Raw genomic sequence first — 20,752 nt, 5'->3', positions numbered from 1 at the left:
TGTTGCATATCTCCAACCTCTTTTCATGTGTCTCGACACCCTGTCCGTTCCAGTGTAGCAAAGAATAGTTGTACTGAAAATAACTGATCTCCGGGCATCGATGTGTCATCTTCCTGCTGTGAGGAGTGATCAAGGGGTCTCCGTGGAGGGCCAGGGCTTCCCCTTCGTTTAAGGAATCGCATGACTTGCTGTGGGTCAGAGAATACATGAGTCTTGCCGTCCACCTGTATCCGGAGTTTAGCTGGGTACATCATGTTGTATTCCAAATGCAATTTGCGTAGTTTCCTTTTCACTTGTAGGAATTGACGCGTGTTTCCTGGACCTGCTGTGTAAAATCCGGGTAGAGGGAAAAGACCATCCCTTCATAATTTACTTTTTTGAGATCCCTTGCTTTGCGAAGTGCAGCATCGTGGTCTTTACAGTTCTGCAGCCTTGCTATTATGGGACGGGGTGCAGCTCCGAGAACCAGTCTGTGGGCCAGAGAGCGATGCGCTCGCTCCACTACGAAGATTTCAGTAAAGGTTTCTCTCTCCAGCAGGGTTATCAACAGTTGTTTCACATAAGTTTCCATATTGGTGGATTCTGCCACTCCCAGTATCCTTAGGTTATTGCGCCTAGAGTGCGCTTCCAAATCCTCAGCCTTCATTTGTAAGGATTGTAGTAATTTGTCTATTTTCTTGTGGGCGACCGACTCTGTTTGTAGAGCGTCCACTGCCTCGGAGACCCTTGTTTCCACCGTGTCCAACCTCTCAGTATGCTTACCTAATCTTTCAGTCATTCTGTCCATGTGGAACGTTAGAGCATCTATCTTCCTGTCTATTTTAGATCACCAGCCTCAGATCCAGATTCTGAGGCATTCTTGTCCAATTACGCTGCTCAAATTGCAATTTTGATTGTGCCTTTTCTGTTTTGCCCATTTTGGGGCGGTGTGATAGCTGCAGTCGCGGTGTGAAATTTCCCTTTTTTTGCTCCCGCAGCGCAACACTGTTTGCTCGGTTAATGGAGCCCCATGCGGAACTCAGGGACTGTGCCCACAATCAATGCCAAGCTATGTTCTCAGGGATCACCGAGTCTATGAAGGGCCCCAGCAGGGCATGACCACATGGAACTGAAATGGCTCAGTGCAACCTTCTGAGGTCCACAGACTTATCGGCCAACCGGTGGCCCCTATGCAGCCCCAGGCTGTGCAGCCTAGGGAGCGAGGCAGCTTTATCAGCTGGAGGCCAGCAGGCCGCAATGCGATAAAATCCTGAGCAGCGAGCCAGGGTCGGTCCCGGGGCTGAAACAGCCACGAGAGTGGGCCCGTTACCTCCTACAGCCTCGGCCTCACATGAGCACTCTCCGGTGCCGCCAAGGAGCCCCAGTCACAGCCAGCAACACAGCACGGCTTGGTTTAGTGCGTGTCTCTCACTGCCAGTGTATGCGCCCCCCTCTCTCTGGGCCGCATACTTTGCATGTAGCTCTGCAGGCCGCCACCCGCCCAGGCCTCTCACCTCCAGATCAGCCGAGTCTTGATTAACGCTTCCGGCCGTGTGCGGTCAAGGGGAACACCACCTCACATCTGGACTGCCTCACAGTGCATGTCAGGCCGCCCTCACTGCCGACCACACGGCCGTCTTCCCAGCCACAATGATGTGGGCCCAGATCTGCAGTGGAAATCACGCAGGTCAGAGTTTCACCCAGCCGGAGAGGCAGGTGTCTCCTGCTAGTAGGTCTCTTCCGCTCACCGACCCCGTTCCGCATCAGCAGATGCTTCAATCGACTCCTGGCCGCCCCCCCTAGAGTCTTCAAGTCATATTACACACATTTTGTGGCCCTGTCTGTGGGACCCCCTCCCCCCCCCCCCCCGAGGGCTGGGGGAGGGGGTCAGGATATATATATGTATAGATAGATAGATAGATAGATAGATATATATATATATATATAATTCACTGAAAAAACCATGGGTTTCACACACGTTATAGTTAGGAATTAGCATTTAAAAAACCTTAGAAATTCAGTGAAAAAACCATAGGTTTCACACATGTTATAGTTAGCTGGACATTTTACTCGTAAAAAACCAATGAAATTGCCCCGTTATAGTTAGTTCAGCTAACTATAACTCGCACGCGCCCGCAATGCACTGCTGATGACGTCACATATTACATCACTCATGACATGGTCAGTGACATCACTCATGACATCACTGATGACATCTCAAATGACATCACTGATGACATCACTGATGACATCATCCAGTGAATGTGTGTTTTTCTGAAAATTAAATATGTTTTATATATGTATATCTCAAGGTCGATGGAAGAATAAATGGGTATATAAGTGTCTAAATGGATGATTTGTTTTTGAGAAATTGATTGTGTAACTGACTGATTAAGTGTATCATAGTGAATACATGGCTTAGTGAGTAATGTTTAAATATGTAAATATCTGTATCAGTCTCTCACTTTGTGTATAAGTGGCTGCATGGGTTGGTGAGTAGCTACATGGGTGTCTATATAGGTTATTAGTTGGTTTTTTGAGTGTCAGTCTGAGTGTCTGCATGGTTCGGTGGGGGGTATTATGTAGTGCATAGGTGCATGAATGAGTCACTCACTGTTTGTATGTGTTGAAGACAGCATGTGTGCAGGACTGTATGGGTGGATGAGTGTGTGTATGGGTGTGTTAGTGAGTGAATGACTGTCTCAATAGTGTCTTTATGAGTAACTACATATGTTTTAAACTAGTATATGTGACTATTGGTGTATATAAGTGAGTATATGTGAGAGTGAGAGATTGAAAGAGTTCCTGTATGAATAAGTATGTGTTTCTATAAGTGATTGTTTAAAAGACTAAGTATGTGTAAGTTTCCGTAGAAGTAAGTGTGGTGGTGTGTGTATAACTGTATATGCAAGTAAAAGTATGTTTGATTCTTTATTAGTATGAGTGACTATGTGTGTGAGTAACTCTATGGATGAGTGGCATTGTGTAACTGGATGTATAGGTGTATGAGTACATATGATGAGTGAGTACATGTATGAGTGACTGTATAGGACTGTTGGTGAATGAGTGAATGTGTATGTGAATCTTAGAATTACTGAAGAGGTTGTTGTAACTGGTATTGGTATGTCCATTGTTTTAAAAATTTTAGTCTCTATTATTGAATGTGTGTATCAAAGGTTATATTAGGGTGAGAGGAGGTCTGCCACTCTATCACAAGGATGATGTCATCAGTGATGTCATTTGAGATGTCATCAGTGATGTCATGAGTGATGTCACTGACCATGTCATGAGTGATGTAATATGTGACGTCATCAGCAGTGCATTGCGGGCGCGTGCGAGTTATAGTTAGCTGAACTAACTATAACGGGGCAATTTCATTGGTTTTTTACGAGTAAAATGTCCAGCTAACTATAACATGTGTGAAACCTATGGTTTTTTCACTGAATTTCTAAGGTTTTTTAAATGCTAATTCCTAACTATAACGTGTGTGAAACCCATGGTTTTTTCAGTGAATTTGCAAGGTTTTTTAAATGCTAATTCCTAACTATAACGTGTGTGAAACCTATGGTTTTTTCAGTGAATTTGCAAGGTTTTTTAAATGCTAATCCCTAAATATTTCGTTTTTGAAACCTATGTTTTTTTCTGAGAATTTGTATGGTTTTTTATATGCTAAGTTATGTATTTTTAATTAAAGATATTTTTTTTTATTTAAATAAAATTACTTTATATTCATTTATATATTATCTATTTTTTTTAAATTAGTTTTTTAAATAATTATTATTTTTTTTTTTTTAAATAATTTTTTTAATTATTTAATGTCCTCTTTTTTATTTATAAATTCTTGGGGTGCGCGCTCTGAGCGCGCACCTAGTACTATTTCGTATGTTTTTTATGAATTCCGGCGTACGTTATTTACGTACGCAAATATACTTATTGGTGCGCGCTGGGAGCGCGCACCCAGTACGTATGCGTACGTACGTACGCATGCGTCCTACGCCCTCGACGCGGTTTACTTCCGCATACGCTAAAATTACACGCAATAGCGGTCGCGTATACGCGTGTTAAACGTATGCGCGCTAGGTGCGCGTATATGACGTATGCACCTGCGCGTTTACGCGTTCGTGCATACGTCATCACGGGGTGCGCGCACGGAGCTTGCGCAGTGCGCGCACCTCGGGTTTATACATAATAAAACAACATTTCTTATTGGTTATCATTACTTTCAGTTTCTAATTGTTTCAATACCACACCCAATCCCCTCATGGCAAGTCATGTGATCAAGAATCATCACTTATGATTGGTTTGAAGTACTTTCTGTTCCAGATTCTTCCCAAACCACACCTACTCCCCTCATTATTAGTTCTGATTCCTTTGGAGAAGGAGCTATTCTGTTGTTGAGAGACAATGGCTGAACAGCAACCTACTTCAGACAGTGAGCAGGACACTCTTGAGAGGCAGAGGAACAGGAAGCAGAAGGACAGCTTTGTATGGCAGTTTTTTACTTTTCCTGAGAATGAGAAAAAGGTAAATGCACCAAAAGTTACATGTGTACTTTGTAAAAAAGTCTTATCTCGTGGGAATCCTAACAAGAAATATTCTTTTAGCATTCACACTATGTTGAGACATGTTTACAAAATGCACCCAGCATCTTATCGTCGAGCTTCTGGAGAAAACCCTCCACCTGCTCAGCCGATGACATCAGCAGCAGCTCAGCCGAGCACATCTTCGGCAGCTCAGGGGAGCACTTCAGCTGCGATGGTGCCTTCACCTGTTTCTTTACCTCTTGTTGGTCCACCTTGTTTGGCGAGGTTGTCTACACGGTGCACTGATTGCGGTTCTCTTATTTCTGTGGGGGAGACCAGTCTTGATCTCCTTCAGAGAAAATTTGATGCGCATTCATGCACTAGGCCATAGATGTTTTTTCTTTTTTTGCGTTTTTCTCTTCCTGTTTCCCTCCATTAACTCAAGGGCTCTTTTAAGAGCCACTTATAAACTTAACCAAACAAAATTTTTTTTTGAAAATTTTTTTTAAATTTTTTTTGAGGTGCGCGCACCCTGCGCGCACCCAAGGTTTTTCATGTCCAGACTGCTTTTTCAGACCACAAACCATGTGTATGCTGGGTTACTGCCTACACTCCAGCAAGGGCAACCAGCCTTAGTGATGCTGAATGTATTTGCATTACAGACTGAAACCTCAAAACCCCACAGCACATTATCAGAGCCAGGACCTCTGTTCTCTACACCTCTCTCCACTCAGCAGAACCAGATAATGGCAATCTTTCCCTCTATTTTTCCACACATATATATGTTAATTTCAAATCTCACTGCTTCCCCCTTTTTTTCAAATGTAATCACACATTTCTATTGCTTGAAAACCAACCCTTTTCCAAAAGTACCCTTCCCCCTACTTCACTTCTGCCTAGTTCCCTTCCCCCAACTTGACTTCTGCCTGCTACCATAGCAACAGCTCATGGAACACTGCTGTGTGGAGTTAGGTCAGAAGTTCGCCACACAATGTTTCAATTCCACAGAGCAAGAGTGCTTGACTTTTCAAACCTTACAGCAAATCCATAGTACTGTTCTTTGGTAACACATTTTTCTGAACCAATACAAAACATGCTTCTATTATTTTACACATACAGCCTAGTTTTTAGTGTAGAATGGTATGAAACAGCCAATCAGTTCTTTTTTTTTTTAAAAAAAAATATGTATGCCTCCATTTCCAAACTGTCTTTCATTTCTTTTTACCATTCTACTGAATTACACCTCCTGAGTGCATCCAGATCTCCTTTGAAGATGTTCACAGTGTGGATTGTAGGACACAGCTATGTCTTCTGGAGTGAAAAATTTGCAGAGAAAAGAGGTATGGTGAGAGACCTTGCTTTGCCAAATGTAGACATCAAGTGGATTGGTCAGAGAGGGTTAAAGTGGCACCAATTAATGCCTTTGGTGAAAACCTTTCAACATCTCCCACAGCCTAACCTTATTATTGTGCACTGTGGTGGTAATGATCTAGGCACTTTAACTGGGGTAGGTTTGGAAATGCTTATTAAGGACACCTTTGTGCAATTGATGTCGCTTTTTCCACAAACTGCCTTTGTATATTCTAACATATGCCAAAGGCAAAAGTGGAACTGGTCCAACCAATTTTGTCCGCAGATTGACAAAGCAAGGAAGCACGTCAACAAATCTATTTCTGCTTTCCTCAGAGACTATGGTATGGGTTCCATTTACCACAACAACTTGCGTTACGACATGCAAGACATTTATAGAGGAGATGGTGTGCACTTCAATGATGAAGGGAACAGAGTCTTCCTCTTGAACCTCAGACTCTGCGTCGGTACTTACTTGTAGGTACCGAAAAACAAACAATAAACACAAGGGCTCTTTTTAGAGCCACCTTATATCTAAACACTTAAATGCAATTTTTTTTAAATTTCTTTTATTTTTATTTTTTTTCCGGGTGCGCGCAGGGTGCGCGCACTCCGCGATATTTTTTTACAAAATATTATTCTTTTTTTTTGCCCTACAAGGTCCTACTTTGACCCCCTTACAATGCCTACTGGGTCTATTTCTACCCACTCTGCCCCCTTTTCAACTGCTCCCCCTTTGATTATCACCTCCTCTTTATGCGATAGCCAAAATGGCGGCCGCCGCTTCCTGACTTCCACCGATTCGAATGTTTACTAAGATCTAACAACCAATCAGAATTGCGCTCGCGCACGGCAAGGTGCGCGCACCCAGCGCGCACTCTGCGCGCTTACAGATATATATATTGATTCAAAGGCTATTTTCTCAGAATCTACTGAACAGATTTACACCAAACCTACAAAAGGCACTTCCTTGACCTAGGGACTACCTCTCTGCCAAATTTTGAGTAATTCTGTTCAGCCGTTCGGGCTGTAGCTCGTTCTAAAGGTCCTATGGAAAAATGCATGGGAAAAACGCGTTTTGGGACCCCCCTTTTATCTCAGCCCCCGCTTGACAGATCCCCCCGAGACTTTCAGGGTAGGAGCGGAGCGTAGCGCCCCACCTATTTTGAGAAATTCGCGAGGATTCGTCGACCGGCGCCAAAGTTATTCAAAATAGAATGTTGAGGTTTTCCTATGGAAACGTGGTCCTAACTATAACTACCTACTGGCGACCGCCAGTAGGTAATATATATATATATATATATATATATATATATGTGTGTATATATATATATATATATATATATATATGTGTATATATATATATATATATATCCAACATCGATGGCCGCTTCAACTCGAGCCACTTAACGATGGCGGGCCGTGAAGGGATAGCGAGACCCTAATATTCCAAATCTGCATTGCTAAAAATTCCAACAGGAAAAAACAACGCTTCACGGCACCCAGTGCTTTTAAGGCAGAGTTTAATTAGGCCACACAAACTCTACGCGTTTCGGGAAACTCGGTCCCTTGATCACGAGTATATATATATATATATCTCCAAGAAAGAAGTGACTCAAACAGATAGATTCAGCAAAGAACAAAAATATATCTCCACTACAACGTTTCAGCTTCCGCCTTCCTCAGGTAGTACAAGATGGTTTGCTCTGTGGCTGCACAGATGACACAGCTGAATTTTCAAAAAGCATCATGAGTGAAGATTCCATTTGGAATGTGAAATCAATGCAGTCCTGAGATATGCAGTAATCAGGTTGTGTTGTCAGTAATGTTCATTTTAAACGGTACATCCAGAAGTTTTCCCTGGAGGCCAGTAGTTCTTCCTTTGAAACATGCTCCACGGGGAAAATCTTCAAATCTGATAGTGAATGATCCACAAGGTTAAAATGATTGGCTACAGGCTGGTCAATTTTCTTATTGATTATTGCAGATTTGTGGTTCCTGAATCATGTACGGAGGTCATTCACTGTTTGGACTATATATTGTTTTTTACAGCTTTGCCGTTGGCACTGAATCACATAAATAATGCACGTTGAGCGACATGTAAGATGCTGCCTTATTGCATAGGTCCTTCTCGTAACAGAACTAGTTACAGATGATGTTTGTAAAAGATGTTCACACGTGATGCACCTTTTAGAATCACAGCAATGCACCCCTGCATTTGTTACAGCTTGCTTGAGTTCAGCTCTCACAATAAGAGATCGTAAATTTGGAGCTCTGCACTAAGCAATGACTGGCGGATTTGGAAAAACCTTTTGCAATTTTTCACAAGTGGACAGTAAGGGAAATGTTTTTTGCATTATATTTCTGTAGTTGTGAGCTGATGGATGATAGTCAGCTACAAATGGAGTTCTGTCACTTTTGTTTCTGCCGTTGGTATTCCACATAAGTGCTTCTCTAGGTAACTGCAAAGACTTGTCAATTTGTTGCTGTATGATAATGCAGAGGATAGCCTCACCTTTTAAATAATGTAGCAAGCTCCTGTAGATGGTCTTTACAGGTTTCTTTACAGGTGTTTGCCCTGGGTGGCTGTTGTTTTCTTGTGATCCTTCATCTTCAAGTGTGTGTGTGTATATATATGTATGTATATATGTTTATATATATATATATGTTTATATATATATATATATATATATATACACATATAAATATATTCATTCAAACGAAGTCCTACACTACTTTATTAGATTATTTCATATATGTATTTATATAATATGTTTCTAAAGAGTGAAGTTTAATGTCCTGTGCTTAACTTCCAATTGTATCAAGAGGATGGCCCCAATATCTCCTGGAGGAAATCCACCAGTACATCCAAGTATGTTATCTCCGGTTGTGTTGGCCTCCTGGCAGTACTGACGTTTTTTCATAAGAGAGAAGACATGAGATTTGCCATTTTAGATTTACCTCATACCTGCCAGCAAATTGTTCGAGAAAAGCTTTTTTTTTAACAATCTTTCTTTTTAGTCATTTAGAGCAGGTATTTCTCTTTTGCACTTTTGTTCAGTCACAGCTATTGCTTAGCATTAATCCAATGTTGGTATGTTGTTAAAGTGACTAGCTGTGAACTAAATTTTGGTTCATGCCTTATGAAGTTAAAAAATAAATACAAAATATACATTCAATTCAACTTGCGCTGTCCAGATTGATCTATAGATGTTTCATGAAAAGCATTCAGTTGAAAAAAAGCTTGCCACCAAACAGAGTTATGCCGCTACTGACCAATTATAGACAGAACAATTATAAAGCTGAAGGTTTTCAATTTTTTAACAGATTTTTTGATTTAATGTCATTGTCTTTTTATGACTCTTGTGGATTCCTAGTTTTTACTGAAGTAGGATTTCTCTATGAACTGTTTGAAGAGCAGGAACGACGAGATATGGTATTGTTACTGTGAAATACTCTCAGAAATCTTGCAAGGTGTTTTAGGGAAGGAAGGCTTCTGACAAACCACAAAATGTGATAGGTTACCATACCTGTTGGTCTCGTAGCTTTCAGAGAAACAGCAGCAGGAAACACATTGTAGAGTAAACGAAAACAAAGTTTACAGCCACAGGCATGGAGAAGATTCAATTGCAGATATTAACAATAATATTCTAAAAATTGGAATCGAAGTTTAAAATTGCTAAAAGTATTGGGAATAATGAACTAGCTTTTGGAACTAATGTATGCTAATGAAGTGCATTAATATTTGTGTTGAAAAACAACTCAAGTAACCTTAAACATAATAGAATTCTCAGATAGAAACCCAATTCTCAGACTTGTTCTTTTAGCAAAGATGGGAGAATTATTTTGCAGGGCCTCAGGAAATAGTGAGTTTTATTTACAAGTGAAAGTATCTTATTTACTGTAAATATTTAGAAAGCATAATGAAGCACAAGATTTACAAATGCTCCATCGTCTGTAACTTTAAAAGCTATTAGCTGCTGTTTAGGTCTCGCCTGAGACAGCACATGCACTGTAGCTTTGTCACATACATTGGGATTAGAGACCCCCCCCACTCCTATTTACTTTTGTCTCATTCATTAGTGTGTGCACATTAATTTCGGCTTTTTGAGTTTTTCCTCCCCAGAGCATGGCTAAAGTATCCTTCCACTGCTCCATTATTATGTGCTTCTTTTTTTGTTTTGTTTAAGATTTTTTTTATTTTTTACAGAGTTTTATATAGCACGAACTTGACCCGAAGGAATCAGAGCGCTTTACATAGCACCAGTTGCATTACATGAGGACACATTCATTTTTGTTAGGCACTGGCAGATTAGGTGATTTGCCCAGAATCACAGGATGATCAGCGTCATTGCCGAGACTCGAACCCAGTTCCTCAGATTCAAGGTCGACCACCCTAGCCATTAAGTCAACTCCTCTCCCTAAGAATTCAACTACAGTGCAGCTCTTTTCCAAAATTCTCCCTTGTGTACTCTTTTCCCCACCGCACTCCTGTTGCTCTACATGTGTGCTTCTCCCTTGCAACTTTTTTGTTGCCCCTGTGTTTATCACCACCCAGTTCCACGTTGCACTCTGTGATCATTTTGCTCCACAACCAAACTGCACCCTCTGTCTTCTTTTCTCCATCTTGTACCCAACCAAACTGCACCCTCTGTCTTCTTTTCCCCCTGTTGCACACTGTGTTTCTTCCCCTCACCCACAACCACCTTGTTGCTTCGGTCCACAAGCTCCTCCTGTCCTCTGTTTCTTCATCCTCTGTTTGTTTTGTTTCCCCCCAGCCCCACCCTTAACCGCCCTCTGTGTTGCTTGGACCTACTTCTCTCATCTTCCCTCTGTTTCTTAGCCCCGTGTTGCTTCCTCCCCATTTACCATCTCTCGCTCCCTCTTTCTCGCTCACTACCTCCGGGAGCATCCCTTGCTCACCCACGCACCTATTTATTTTCTTTTTACTGATCAAAAAAAGAAAAAAAGAAAAAGTGCTTCATTTTGTAGGAGCATGCATGCTTCGCACATGCCACTACAAAATGATGGCTGACCGCGGTCCAGAATTTTAAGCCATGCTGCATAGCATCTTGGATGTTGTAGAGCATGACTAGAAAAATTAATTGCCAAGCCAAAATATCTCAAAGGTGAGACCTATTGGCTTTGCAAATGCTTGTTCTTAATGTGGCTTGCTGCTGTATAAAGTATATTTACCAGTAGGTATAGCTATAATTAAGGCCTAATGCCCGAAAAGATGGCTTTGTCAGTCCAGTAAGATTCTGTTAGTGTCTTGTGTGTTTTCAGATTTGTTCATTCCATCTCTTATTATTCAAGTTTTGCACTTCATTTTTTGATGTGATCATGCCCAATTACATTCCTTGATGTGATCACGCCCAATTAGGAAAAGGTCTGCATGACTCTGTTTTTCAGATTTCTGAAATTATCGGGAATTTAGGAAAAAGTAATTAATTGCTGATTTCACAGCCTTTGCAGCAGTGTAGATGTTGCTCAAAAGTAGACATAATGCTCTTTTTAGACATGAGAACCTTTGGTAGGTGGGAGCTGGAGTTCACACCGTTATATAGTCCTTGCTGTGTTATTTAAAGTGGAATTTGAGCTGAACAGCAGTGTCTCAATATCTGGGCTAAACGTATCTACAGAATGATTTTAATAATTGTGAAATCTCTCCCCAGGAAGCGTGGAGTTTGGCCCTGATATCACTTCTTCTGAAAGGAGTGTAAAGGTTCTGTTAAACTCACAGGACAAGGTAAGTTGCTGAAAGTCAGTGCTGATATGTGATGGAAGTCTGGACTAAAATGATCTCTTCATTATCTCCTCCCTGTTCTAAGTAAACCTTCGTTCCTGTGCACCGTTTGTTGTCCATTTTCCCAAAAGATTTACTCTTACGTTACCAGTGGGCTCATGTTCTTGATAGTAAGGTTTATGAGAAATTGTGAAATTCGAATGAAATAATGATAGTGCGTTTCTTATGTTACACATTCAGTAAATCAAACGCGGTTGCCATGCGGCAACAGCATACATGTTTAAATACGCCTTTTATGGGTGGTATCATTAGGGGTCTGTAAAGTGCACTAATGAGCCACTTACTCACAGGTGATCATTGGCTGCACATGAAAAATAAAAGGTACAGTAGTCTTTGGGAATTATGCATGAGTAGACTTTCACTCTAGTTTTTCCCCGCTGTACCCAAACACTGCTAACAAGGGGCTGTTCAGACCAAGGGAATTCCTTTAGTTGTGAAAACAGAGACTTAAAAAAAATGGAGCATATCCTTGAAGCTGTGACTGAATTTCCATGCGTCCTGTTCCACACTTTAAATCAATCTATAACACTACTTGTTACACTACTTGACTAAGCTTTCAAAATATTGATAGGGTGAAAGTTAAAGAAAAGGCAGTGTATACAGTTGAGTGGGTGCATTGTGTGTGGGAGGTCATTGATGAAGTGAAAGAGATGCAATCAAGTATGTGGAGGACAGAGTGAAAACAATTTAACCAGGACAGAGTTCCTCAAAGTGAAAAGAGGATGCTGAAGAAGAAAGAGATGACGTACAGTGACGTAAAATAGGCCCCCGCAGCTCCCGCGATGCAGGGGGCCTGAGCTGCAGGGGCCCCCTCTGCACAGTATCATAGCCTGAGAGCTCCTGATTGAGCCCGAAGAGGGGCCCCTCCATGTAACTTGCATGGGAGCCCCCCTCAAGTTTCTTAAGCCAGTGATGACGTATGAGATATGCAGATTGAGTGTTTCAGAAAGATAATGAGGGGAAAAAAGAGCATACATGTCTAAAAAAGGGACTGCAGAAGAGCGTGGTGTGAAGAGGAGACCGGAAGTGATTCAGACACTCAAGAAGTAAAGAGGTTGACTTAAAATTTGATGTCAGTTGAGGTATTTATATAAAAAAAAAAGGGGGGAAGGAGAGGTTTTTAACGGTTAGGTTCACCCTCCAATTGTATACATAAATAGATAAATAGCCTGAATCTTCAGGTTATGAGAACCTAACCTAGGGGTGTCAGGAAGGCACTTGTTTCCCAAAAGAACACCCAAGGAAAAGAAAGGGGCAGATCAATTCCTTTCTTGAGTCCCCTCACTCACCAGGGTTTCCCCACGGTGACATGCTTCATCATTGGGGTCCTCTCAGTCCTCTACGGGCTGAGGCGTGCTGCGACTTGCGGATTACGTAGGAGCACTGAACAAGACTATGTGTGGTGCAAGTGTCGTGGTATGGAGTGGTTTAAAGTGAATTAAAATAATCAACTAGTGGGCCAAATATATTTTATTCTTGCTCCTAGCTAATTGGTTAAAAAAGTGGGTAATATGCTAGAATAAACTACTTTAATGGGTAAGTGTACCTAGCATATGGTTGAGGTATTTAACAGAGATGTCTCATTAAGGTTTCATTGAGTTGCTGATGTCATTAATTTACGTACCTCAATCCCAGTAAAAAAGATCATAATATCTTCTTAATGTGGGCGATTTCACAGATATGCTTTATGATCTTCTTGTTCTGTTTGTAGCTAAAGGATACACACAAAAGTTCTGCAGATGTTATGGCATATTGGGCCTATTTGTACCTTGCATTATGAGAATCTCACAGAAAACTGTCATATTCATTGGATGATGTAATCAGTGATGTGATCAGTATTGTCAACAATCATATCTTTTGAGATGTTATCAGTGATGTCATTTAACATGTCTTGAATGATATGTGAGATCATACACAGTGCATGGCGGGATGGCAGTATAGTTAGCTGAGTCTTAGTTCTTATATTATTACAAGACCTAACTATAACATCACTTTCACCCTTGGTTTTGTTCCAGTGATTTCTAGTTTTTTTAACATCAGCTAAAACTTAGTTCTTTATCTAACTATAACTTCACTTTAACATTTGGTTATTTCAGTGAATTTCTGAGATTTCTTTAAACATGAAGTAAGATCATATCACCATACCCAAGTATACCGTCAATTTTTATAAATATTTATATGTAACGTGATAAAGAGGATTATGCTGAAGGAAGAATTGTCACGTACGCAAGTTTGATATGTTGAAACAACAAGAAAAATTGGACAGTTTGGCTAATGTTTTCACTAGCTTATCATCTTTAACATCCACTGATGCAAGCGAAGGAGAAAATGACCAAACTGGGGAAATAATTAGAAGGACTTTTTTAGGAGACATGGGACTGGTACTCAAACAATGCCAGTGGGAGCAAAACATGAGCAGCCAGCTGCAAATATATCGAGGAAGGGAAAGCGGCCGTCCCCGGGGACAACGAGGAAACAAACGAGAAGAGGAAAAAGGAGACGAGGGGACGGAAAAAGTCGGCACCTTGACAAGGAGCATAAGACAGAAGAAAATTTAGAAAGTGAGTTACAAGACCTAGCTATTGTCAATTTATCAAAAGAGGTGCATGTCAGAACTGGAAATATCACTTTTAAAACTGGGCCTACATTTCTGTTCGATCGGCCAAATGGACATAGCACAGACATAAATTGATTTATATCAATATATTACAAAATAAAATTGGCAAAAGTATTTATGGAAAATTTAAAAATGCGAGAACACAAAAAACGGCAGAAAAAACAATTTCTGACCAATAAAAGATGCAGAACCATTACTTACGCTCTTAAATTTGAATGAAACTAGTGAGGAAAACAATGTGGATCTCAACACAGCATGTCCTCAAATGGGATCAGGCCTGAGTGGTAAAAATATCAAAATCACGCTTTTATCCACAATTAATGGCAGGCAGCAAAATAGATATCGTCCACGAGGCAGTGATACATGATCTTTACAATATGAAAATAAAAAAATATATAGACAACCTAAATGCACATGAAAGATAAGCATTATCAGATTTAACCCTGTCACGTTGGTTCAGCCCTCGGGATCGGATTGTTGCTAATTGGGTTCCCCCTCTTGATCTACCCATGCCTAGATAGCCGTAATGGCACTGGTCATTAGGAGGATCAAGTGAGGGAAGGAAAGGATGGGGACAGCAGGGAGGGAGACCTGTAAGACATAATGAACATGATTAGTACCCTACCTAGCTTCCCTAACGTTCAGTTCAGACCTTCCTAGTTCAGTCCCATAAACTTCTCTATTCTATATAAACATATGTGTACCTGTAAAAAACAGAACAAGCGGCTTCTTTGGCGTACTCTTATTAGGACGGTCTTAACAGTGGTTCTCCATGGTTTGACTACATAAACGGATACACAAATACAAGAGCATCATAGGACAGTAATACAGCGTCATCAATGAGCATAGGTGCACCCTAGACATACAACGCAACTGCGTAGATCCCTCCCCGCACCTACCCCAATCAGGGCTCCACCTTGCTTCACAGGGAGAGCGCAAAACCGCTATCTTAGGATGTATCCCTGTTAGAATGGAGTCAAGAACACACAAACACAAAGACTGATACAGACGTGTCAACATATAAAGTTTATCGCCATAGTAGAGCCCTTCCTCTATCTGAGGACGGTAGTAATGAAGGAGGTAGTTTGCAATGGATGCCAACAAAAAAAAACGTAGGGTATGCGGGGTAGAAACCAGAGAATAGTTTTGCTCAGGTACCACTCTCTACCACAGAGAATGTTCGTGACTATTCTCTCTCTCTCTGCTCATAGTCTGAGGATTTTAAAGGAGCCGGAATGCCTCCGGGGAAGTTATATCAATGAGGTTGCTAGGATTTTTGCGGCAGTAATACCACCACTCCAGGAGACGATAATCCCCACCCTACCTCCGCATGAGCTAGCTCCGAGCTCTCCAACGGAGTAGGGGCGGCGGATCACAACAATGGGTTTTCACGGGTTTGGTGCACTGCATCCTTACCAGACCTTCGGGTCGAGTAGAGGCCCCCTCTGCAAAGGAGCGAACTTGGGAACAAACTGCAACTGAGGACAAACAGGAATCTCCTCTGGAAGCACGCGACTCCTCTGCGGCCGTTGGAAAGAATTTCCGACGCTTGGTGGGGCGGCGCTGGCGTCTATGTAGCAGACGCGTTCCGGTGACGTTGGTTTTTTCGCGTACAACGTGTACGCTCCTAGGGCTTCTGGGATATGTAGTTTGAAAGGGGGTTTTCGACCGTAGCGTCTCGAGCGCGCTCGAGTACGGTCCATAACAAACCCAGGAAGATCAAATCGGAATTAAAATTGAGGATAAAGCAGGAAATGTTATAATTTGGGATAAGAAGGAATACATAAAGGAAGCCCATTACCAACTAGGCAATCCTAATTATTATGTGAAAGTAAAGACAAATCCAACAATGAATTTAAAAAAAGAACTGGATATAAACCTGAGGGAATGGACAAATGAGAATCTCCTTGATGATGATGAATGCAAATATTTAACAATGGAATATCCCATTACGGCAACTGTTTACTGATTACTTTTAAATGCCCTTTGTCCTGAACTAAAACTCCTACATTAAGGACACTGGTGATTTTCTAAGACTCTTGCAAGGAAATGCATGAAAGGAGACACACAAACTGACCACAATGGATGTGATATCTTTATATACTAATATAGAGAACAAAATTGGTATATCAGCGTGTGAACACTTTTTGCAAAAACGAAACATGCATTATGCCCAACACATTACAGTGTTGTTGGAGATCATGGAGGTATGTGTGACCCAAAATGTTTTCTTGTTTGGTGAAGAAATCTATATGCAGACAAATGGTACAGCCATGGGTGTTTCATTCAGTTTAAAGTTACGCTTGCCTGGCTGGTTGGAGCAGCAACTTGCCTGGCAACCGTGTAATGATAAATGTGAACAAAATAATTATCTGGCTAAGGTTCATTGATGACCTTTTTATTATATGGGACAGGTCAAAGGAAGAGTTCAGTGAGTACTTCAAAATTCTGAACGCCACGAAAGCTAACTTAAAGTTCACTTATAACATCAGCCAAGAGAGAGTGACATTTCTGCATACAGAAATGAATATAAATGACAATAAAATTCAGACAACACTACACCGTAAGCAAAGAGCAACAGATTCTGTGCTTCATGCAACAGTTTCCATCAAAATACTCTGATTTAAAAAATACTGTATGGTGAATTTTTAAGAATACGAAGAATTTGCTCTGAGGAAGATGAATGGATCAAACATAGTAATTGGACATCTCTGAGATTCAAACGTAGAGGATATTTAGCTGGAATGATCAAAAGAGGTCGTGGGAGCACGAAAAAGAAAGAAAGAGATGAAATCATCAAAGTGAAAACACCTACTAACAAGCAGGATACAATCCTTTTGATCACAACTTTCTCTAAAGAAACTAAAGCAATCAAAGGAAATTTGAAAAAGAATTGGAAAATATTACAACTTGATCCAACTGTAGCAACAATCATGGGAAAACATCCAAATGTGACATACAGAAGGGCAACAAATCTAAAGGATAAATTAGTTCAGAGCTGTTTCTGGAAAGGAAAAAATAAACCAACGCAATGGCTGAACACAACAGGATTTGTAAAATGTCACAATTGTAAAGTATGCCAAATTGAAAAAAATACAAAAGAAATAAGATTGGCAGACAAAATCTGGAAAATTCAAAAGTTGATAACATGTAAAAGCCAATATGTGGTCTTTGTAATCGAATGTCCGTGCAATCTCAAATATGTCGGAAGCACCATTTGGGAATTAAAAAAACGGATTTTGGAACAAGTTCGTACTACTCTCAATAAGGACCGCAGTAATGCAGTAGCAAAGCATATGGAATATCAGCATGGAGGAGACTGGAAATTATTGAAATTCTATGTCATTGAAACTGTGGATCAACATGTACGAGGTGGCAATAGAGAAAAAAAGCTGCGACAAAGAGAATCACGTCAGATATTGGCCCTGTGCACATACACACCATATGGATTAAATCAAGATGAGGAATTATATGTACATTTAGAATGACCTATTCACATCGGACTGCTTCCCATATGTAAAAAATATTCACTTTATAACTGGTATATATTTTTTGGAACATTAACTTTTATACACATAAATAAGAGTAAAGACTCAATTTTAAACCTTTAATGGATGGGACATGAGTGCAACTAATGTGACAGCTATGGATAATCAAAATTAAATATTTTGATTAAATAAATATCTTAAAACAACATTGGAAAAATGGGACACTGTAGGGTTGAAGAGTCATTCCTTATCTTGGAACCACAATTCACTCCTAGGAAGAGTGGAAAATACAGCATGGTTAAATACCCACTGGAGGGTTGGACTCTTTTTTTTCTCTCTGAGGTTCTGGACACACAAGGGTATGAGACCTTAATTTTTTGTAAATTGTGTATATACTTGGTTATAAACTTACAACACACATGTAATTGTCCCATTTTAGAAATTACGAGATTTCAGGAAATTGCAAATGGAAAATAACGCATGTTTATATTTTCTTTTTTTATTTTGCACTATCATCTCTTTTTTCACTAATCTTGCACGTTTGAAACTCTGTTATCTACATACTCCACAATGCTTTGCGATTTAGGAACAGGAAGTTGTAAGAGATACATTTGTATTTAATTGGTCCTAACAAACCTCTAAGCTTAAACCGTGAACAAGGTCTCAGGCAGACTAAAACGCGTTGGTAGTGGTATTTGCCTGTAAGGAATTGAAAGTGTGAGGATTAAAAGTCTTCAAACATCTCTGTGTGTGCGATCCATTTTTCTCGTAGGGGAATTTCTTTGTGATGTATATTCATTCACTGAAAAAACCAAAGGTTACAGGGACGTTATAGTTAGGCTGACATTCACTTGTTTCCCCTTTGTTTTCTTCAGTGAATATATATATATATATATATATATATATATATATATATATATATATATATATATATATATATTCACTGAAAAAACATAGGTTTCAGGGACGTTATAGTTAGAAATTAGCATTTAAAGAAACCTTAGAAATTCACTTAAAAGAACCATAGGTTTCAGGGACGTTATAGTTAGTCGGACATTTCACTCCTACAAAACCATAGAAATTCGGCCGTTATAGTTAGTTCAGCTAACTATAACTCGCGACCCACAATGCACTGCTGATGACGTCACATATTACATCATTCATGACATGGTCAGTGACATCACTGATGACATCTCAAATGACATCACTGATGACACCATCCAGTGAATGTGTGTTTCTATAAAGTTTAAATATGTATTATATATATGCCAAGGTGTTTTGAAGAATGAGTGGGTGTATAAGTGTCTGGATGAAGGATTTAGTAGGTGCGTGACTGACTGTTTAAGTGAGGTATTACATGTGTCTTACTGAATGCATGGGTTAGTGACTAAACTGTGTGAATGTCTGTATCAGTCTGTCTGCTGTTGTATAAGCTGCTGCATGGGTTGGTCAGTAGCTACATGAGTGTCTATATGGGTTATTGATTGGTTGCCTGAGTATTTGTATGGGTGTCTGAGTGTGTGTTGTGGGTGTGTGGGAGGTGTCTGACTGTGCATACATGTTTGAGTGATTGACTCACTGGGTGTATGGGTTCAAGAGTGCATGTGGAAACAGCTGTATGGGTGGGTGAGTGTGTGTATAGGTGTGTTAGTGAGTGAATGGATGTCTCAGTGGTACATGTCCAAGTAACTACATATGTAAAAGGCAGTGTATGTGAGACTTGGAGTATATAAATGACTATACGTGAAAGTCAGTGATTGTGAGAGTGGCTGTATGGATGAGTGTGTACTTGTATCAGTGATTGTATAAGAGAGTAATTATGCATTTGTTTCTGTTTGAAAAAGTTATGTGTTGTATGTATAACTGTATAGGTCAGTAAATGGAAGTGTGATTGATTCTTTGCATGACTGACTAGGTGTGTGAGTAACTCTGGATGAGTGCTGGTGTGTGAGTGTCTATGTAGGTGTATGAGTGTATATGATAGTGTTGTATTGACGAGTGACTGCTTGTATGAGTGATTGTATGGGTGAATGAGTGGATGTGTGTGTAGACCTAAGAACCAGTGAGTTGATATGTAGTAACTGGTATTGGTGTGTCTATGGTTTCGAAAATGGTATTCTGTCTTTTGGAGTGGGTGTATCAAACGTTATATTAGGGTGTGAGGAGGTGCATCAGATTATCACATGGATGATGTCATCAGTGATGTCATTTGAGATGTCATCACTGATGTCATCAGTGATCTCACTGACCATGTCATGAATGATGTAATATGTGACATCATCAGCAGTGCATTGCTGAGGCACGAGTTATAGTTAGCTGAGCTAACTATAACGGCTGATATTCTATGGTTTTGTAGGAGTGAAATGTCCAGCTAACTATAACGTCCCTGAAACCTATGTTTATTTTCAGTGAATTTCTAAGGTTTTTTTAATGCTAATTTCTAACTGTAACGTGCCTGAAACCTATGGTTTTTCAGTGAATTTATAAGGTTTTTTAAATGCTAATTTCTAACTATAACGTGCCTGAAATCAATGGTTTTTTCAGTGAATTTCTAAGGTTTTTAAAATCCTAATTTCTAATTATAACGGGCCTGAAACATATGTTTTTTTCAGTGAATTTGTAGGGTTTTTTAAATGCTTATTTGTAAATTTAATATTTATTCAACCTTTTATGTTTTTCTGAAAGTTACAAGTTTAAAAAAAAGATGTTTTGTAACTCTAATATTCTATAATTATTTTCTTTTATTTTTTTTCATTTTAGTTTAATTATATAATGTTCTATGTCTTTTAAAATATATCTATTTTATTTTTTCAAAAAATACTGGAGTTGAGTACCCATCGTGTACCTATCCGGTGGGTGCGCGAATTCAAGCCGCCATATTGGAAAAGTCGGGCAGGAGCCGCGTTTGGTTTGCGACGGGTGCGTGGCCCCGCGTAACGTCATATACGTATGGGTTCGCATCATCTGCGCGTTACGTGTGCGCGGTGCC

General features: G+C 40.1%; 1 protein-coding gene across 2 annotated transcripts in view; it reads left to right on the top strand.

Annotated features, from left to right (window-relative positions):
- VPS33B (VPS33B late endosome and lysosome associated) overlaps nucleotides 1-20,752 on the top strand; it is a 613,489-nt gene that overhangs the window by 242,356 nt on the left and 350,381 nt on the right. For both annotated transcript variants that reach the window (XR_014978823.1, XM_085644389.1), the window contains exon 12: nucleotides 11,528-11,601. Coding sequence is in view for 1 of the 2 variants with exons in the window: in XM_085644389.1 (XP_085500515.1) it covers nucleotides 11,528-11,601 (74 nt within the window). In the remaining variant the exon portion in view is untranslated. The remainder of the gene's footprint in view (nucleotides 1-11,527; nucleotides 11,602-20,752) is intronic.

Source organism: Triturus cristatus, chromosome 3_1, assembly GCF_964204655.1.
Source record: "Triturus cristatus chromosome 3_1, aTriCri1.1, whole genome shotgun sequence".
Lineage (NCBI taxonomy): Eukaryota > Metazoa > Chordata > Amphibia > Caudata > Salamandridae > Triturus > Triturus cristatus.
This window is presented reverse-complemented; position numbering and strand designations above follow the sequence as displayed.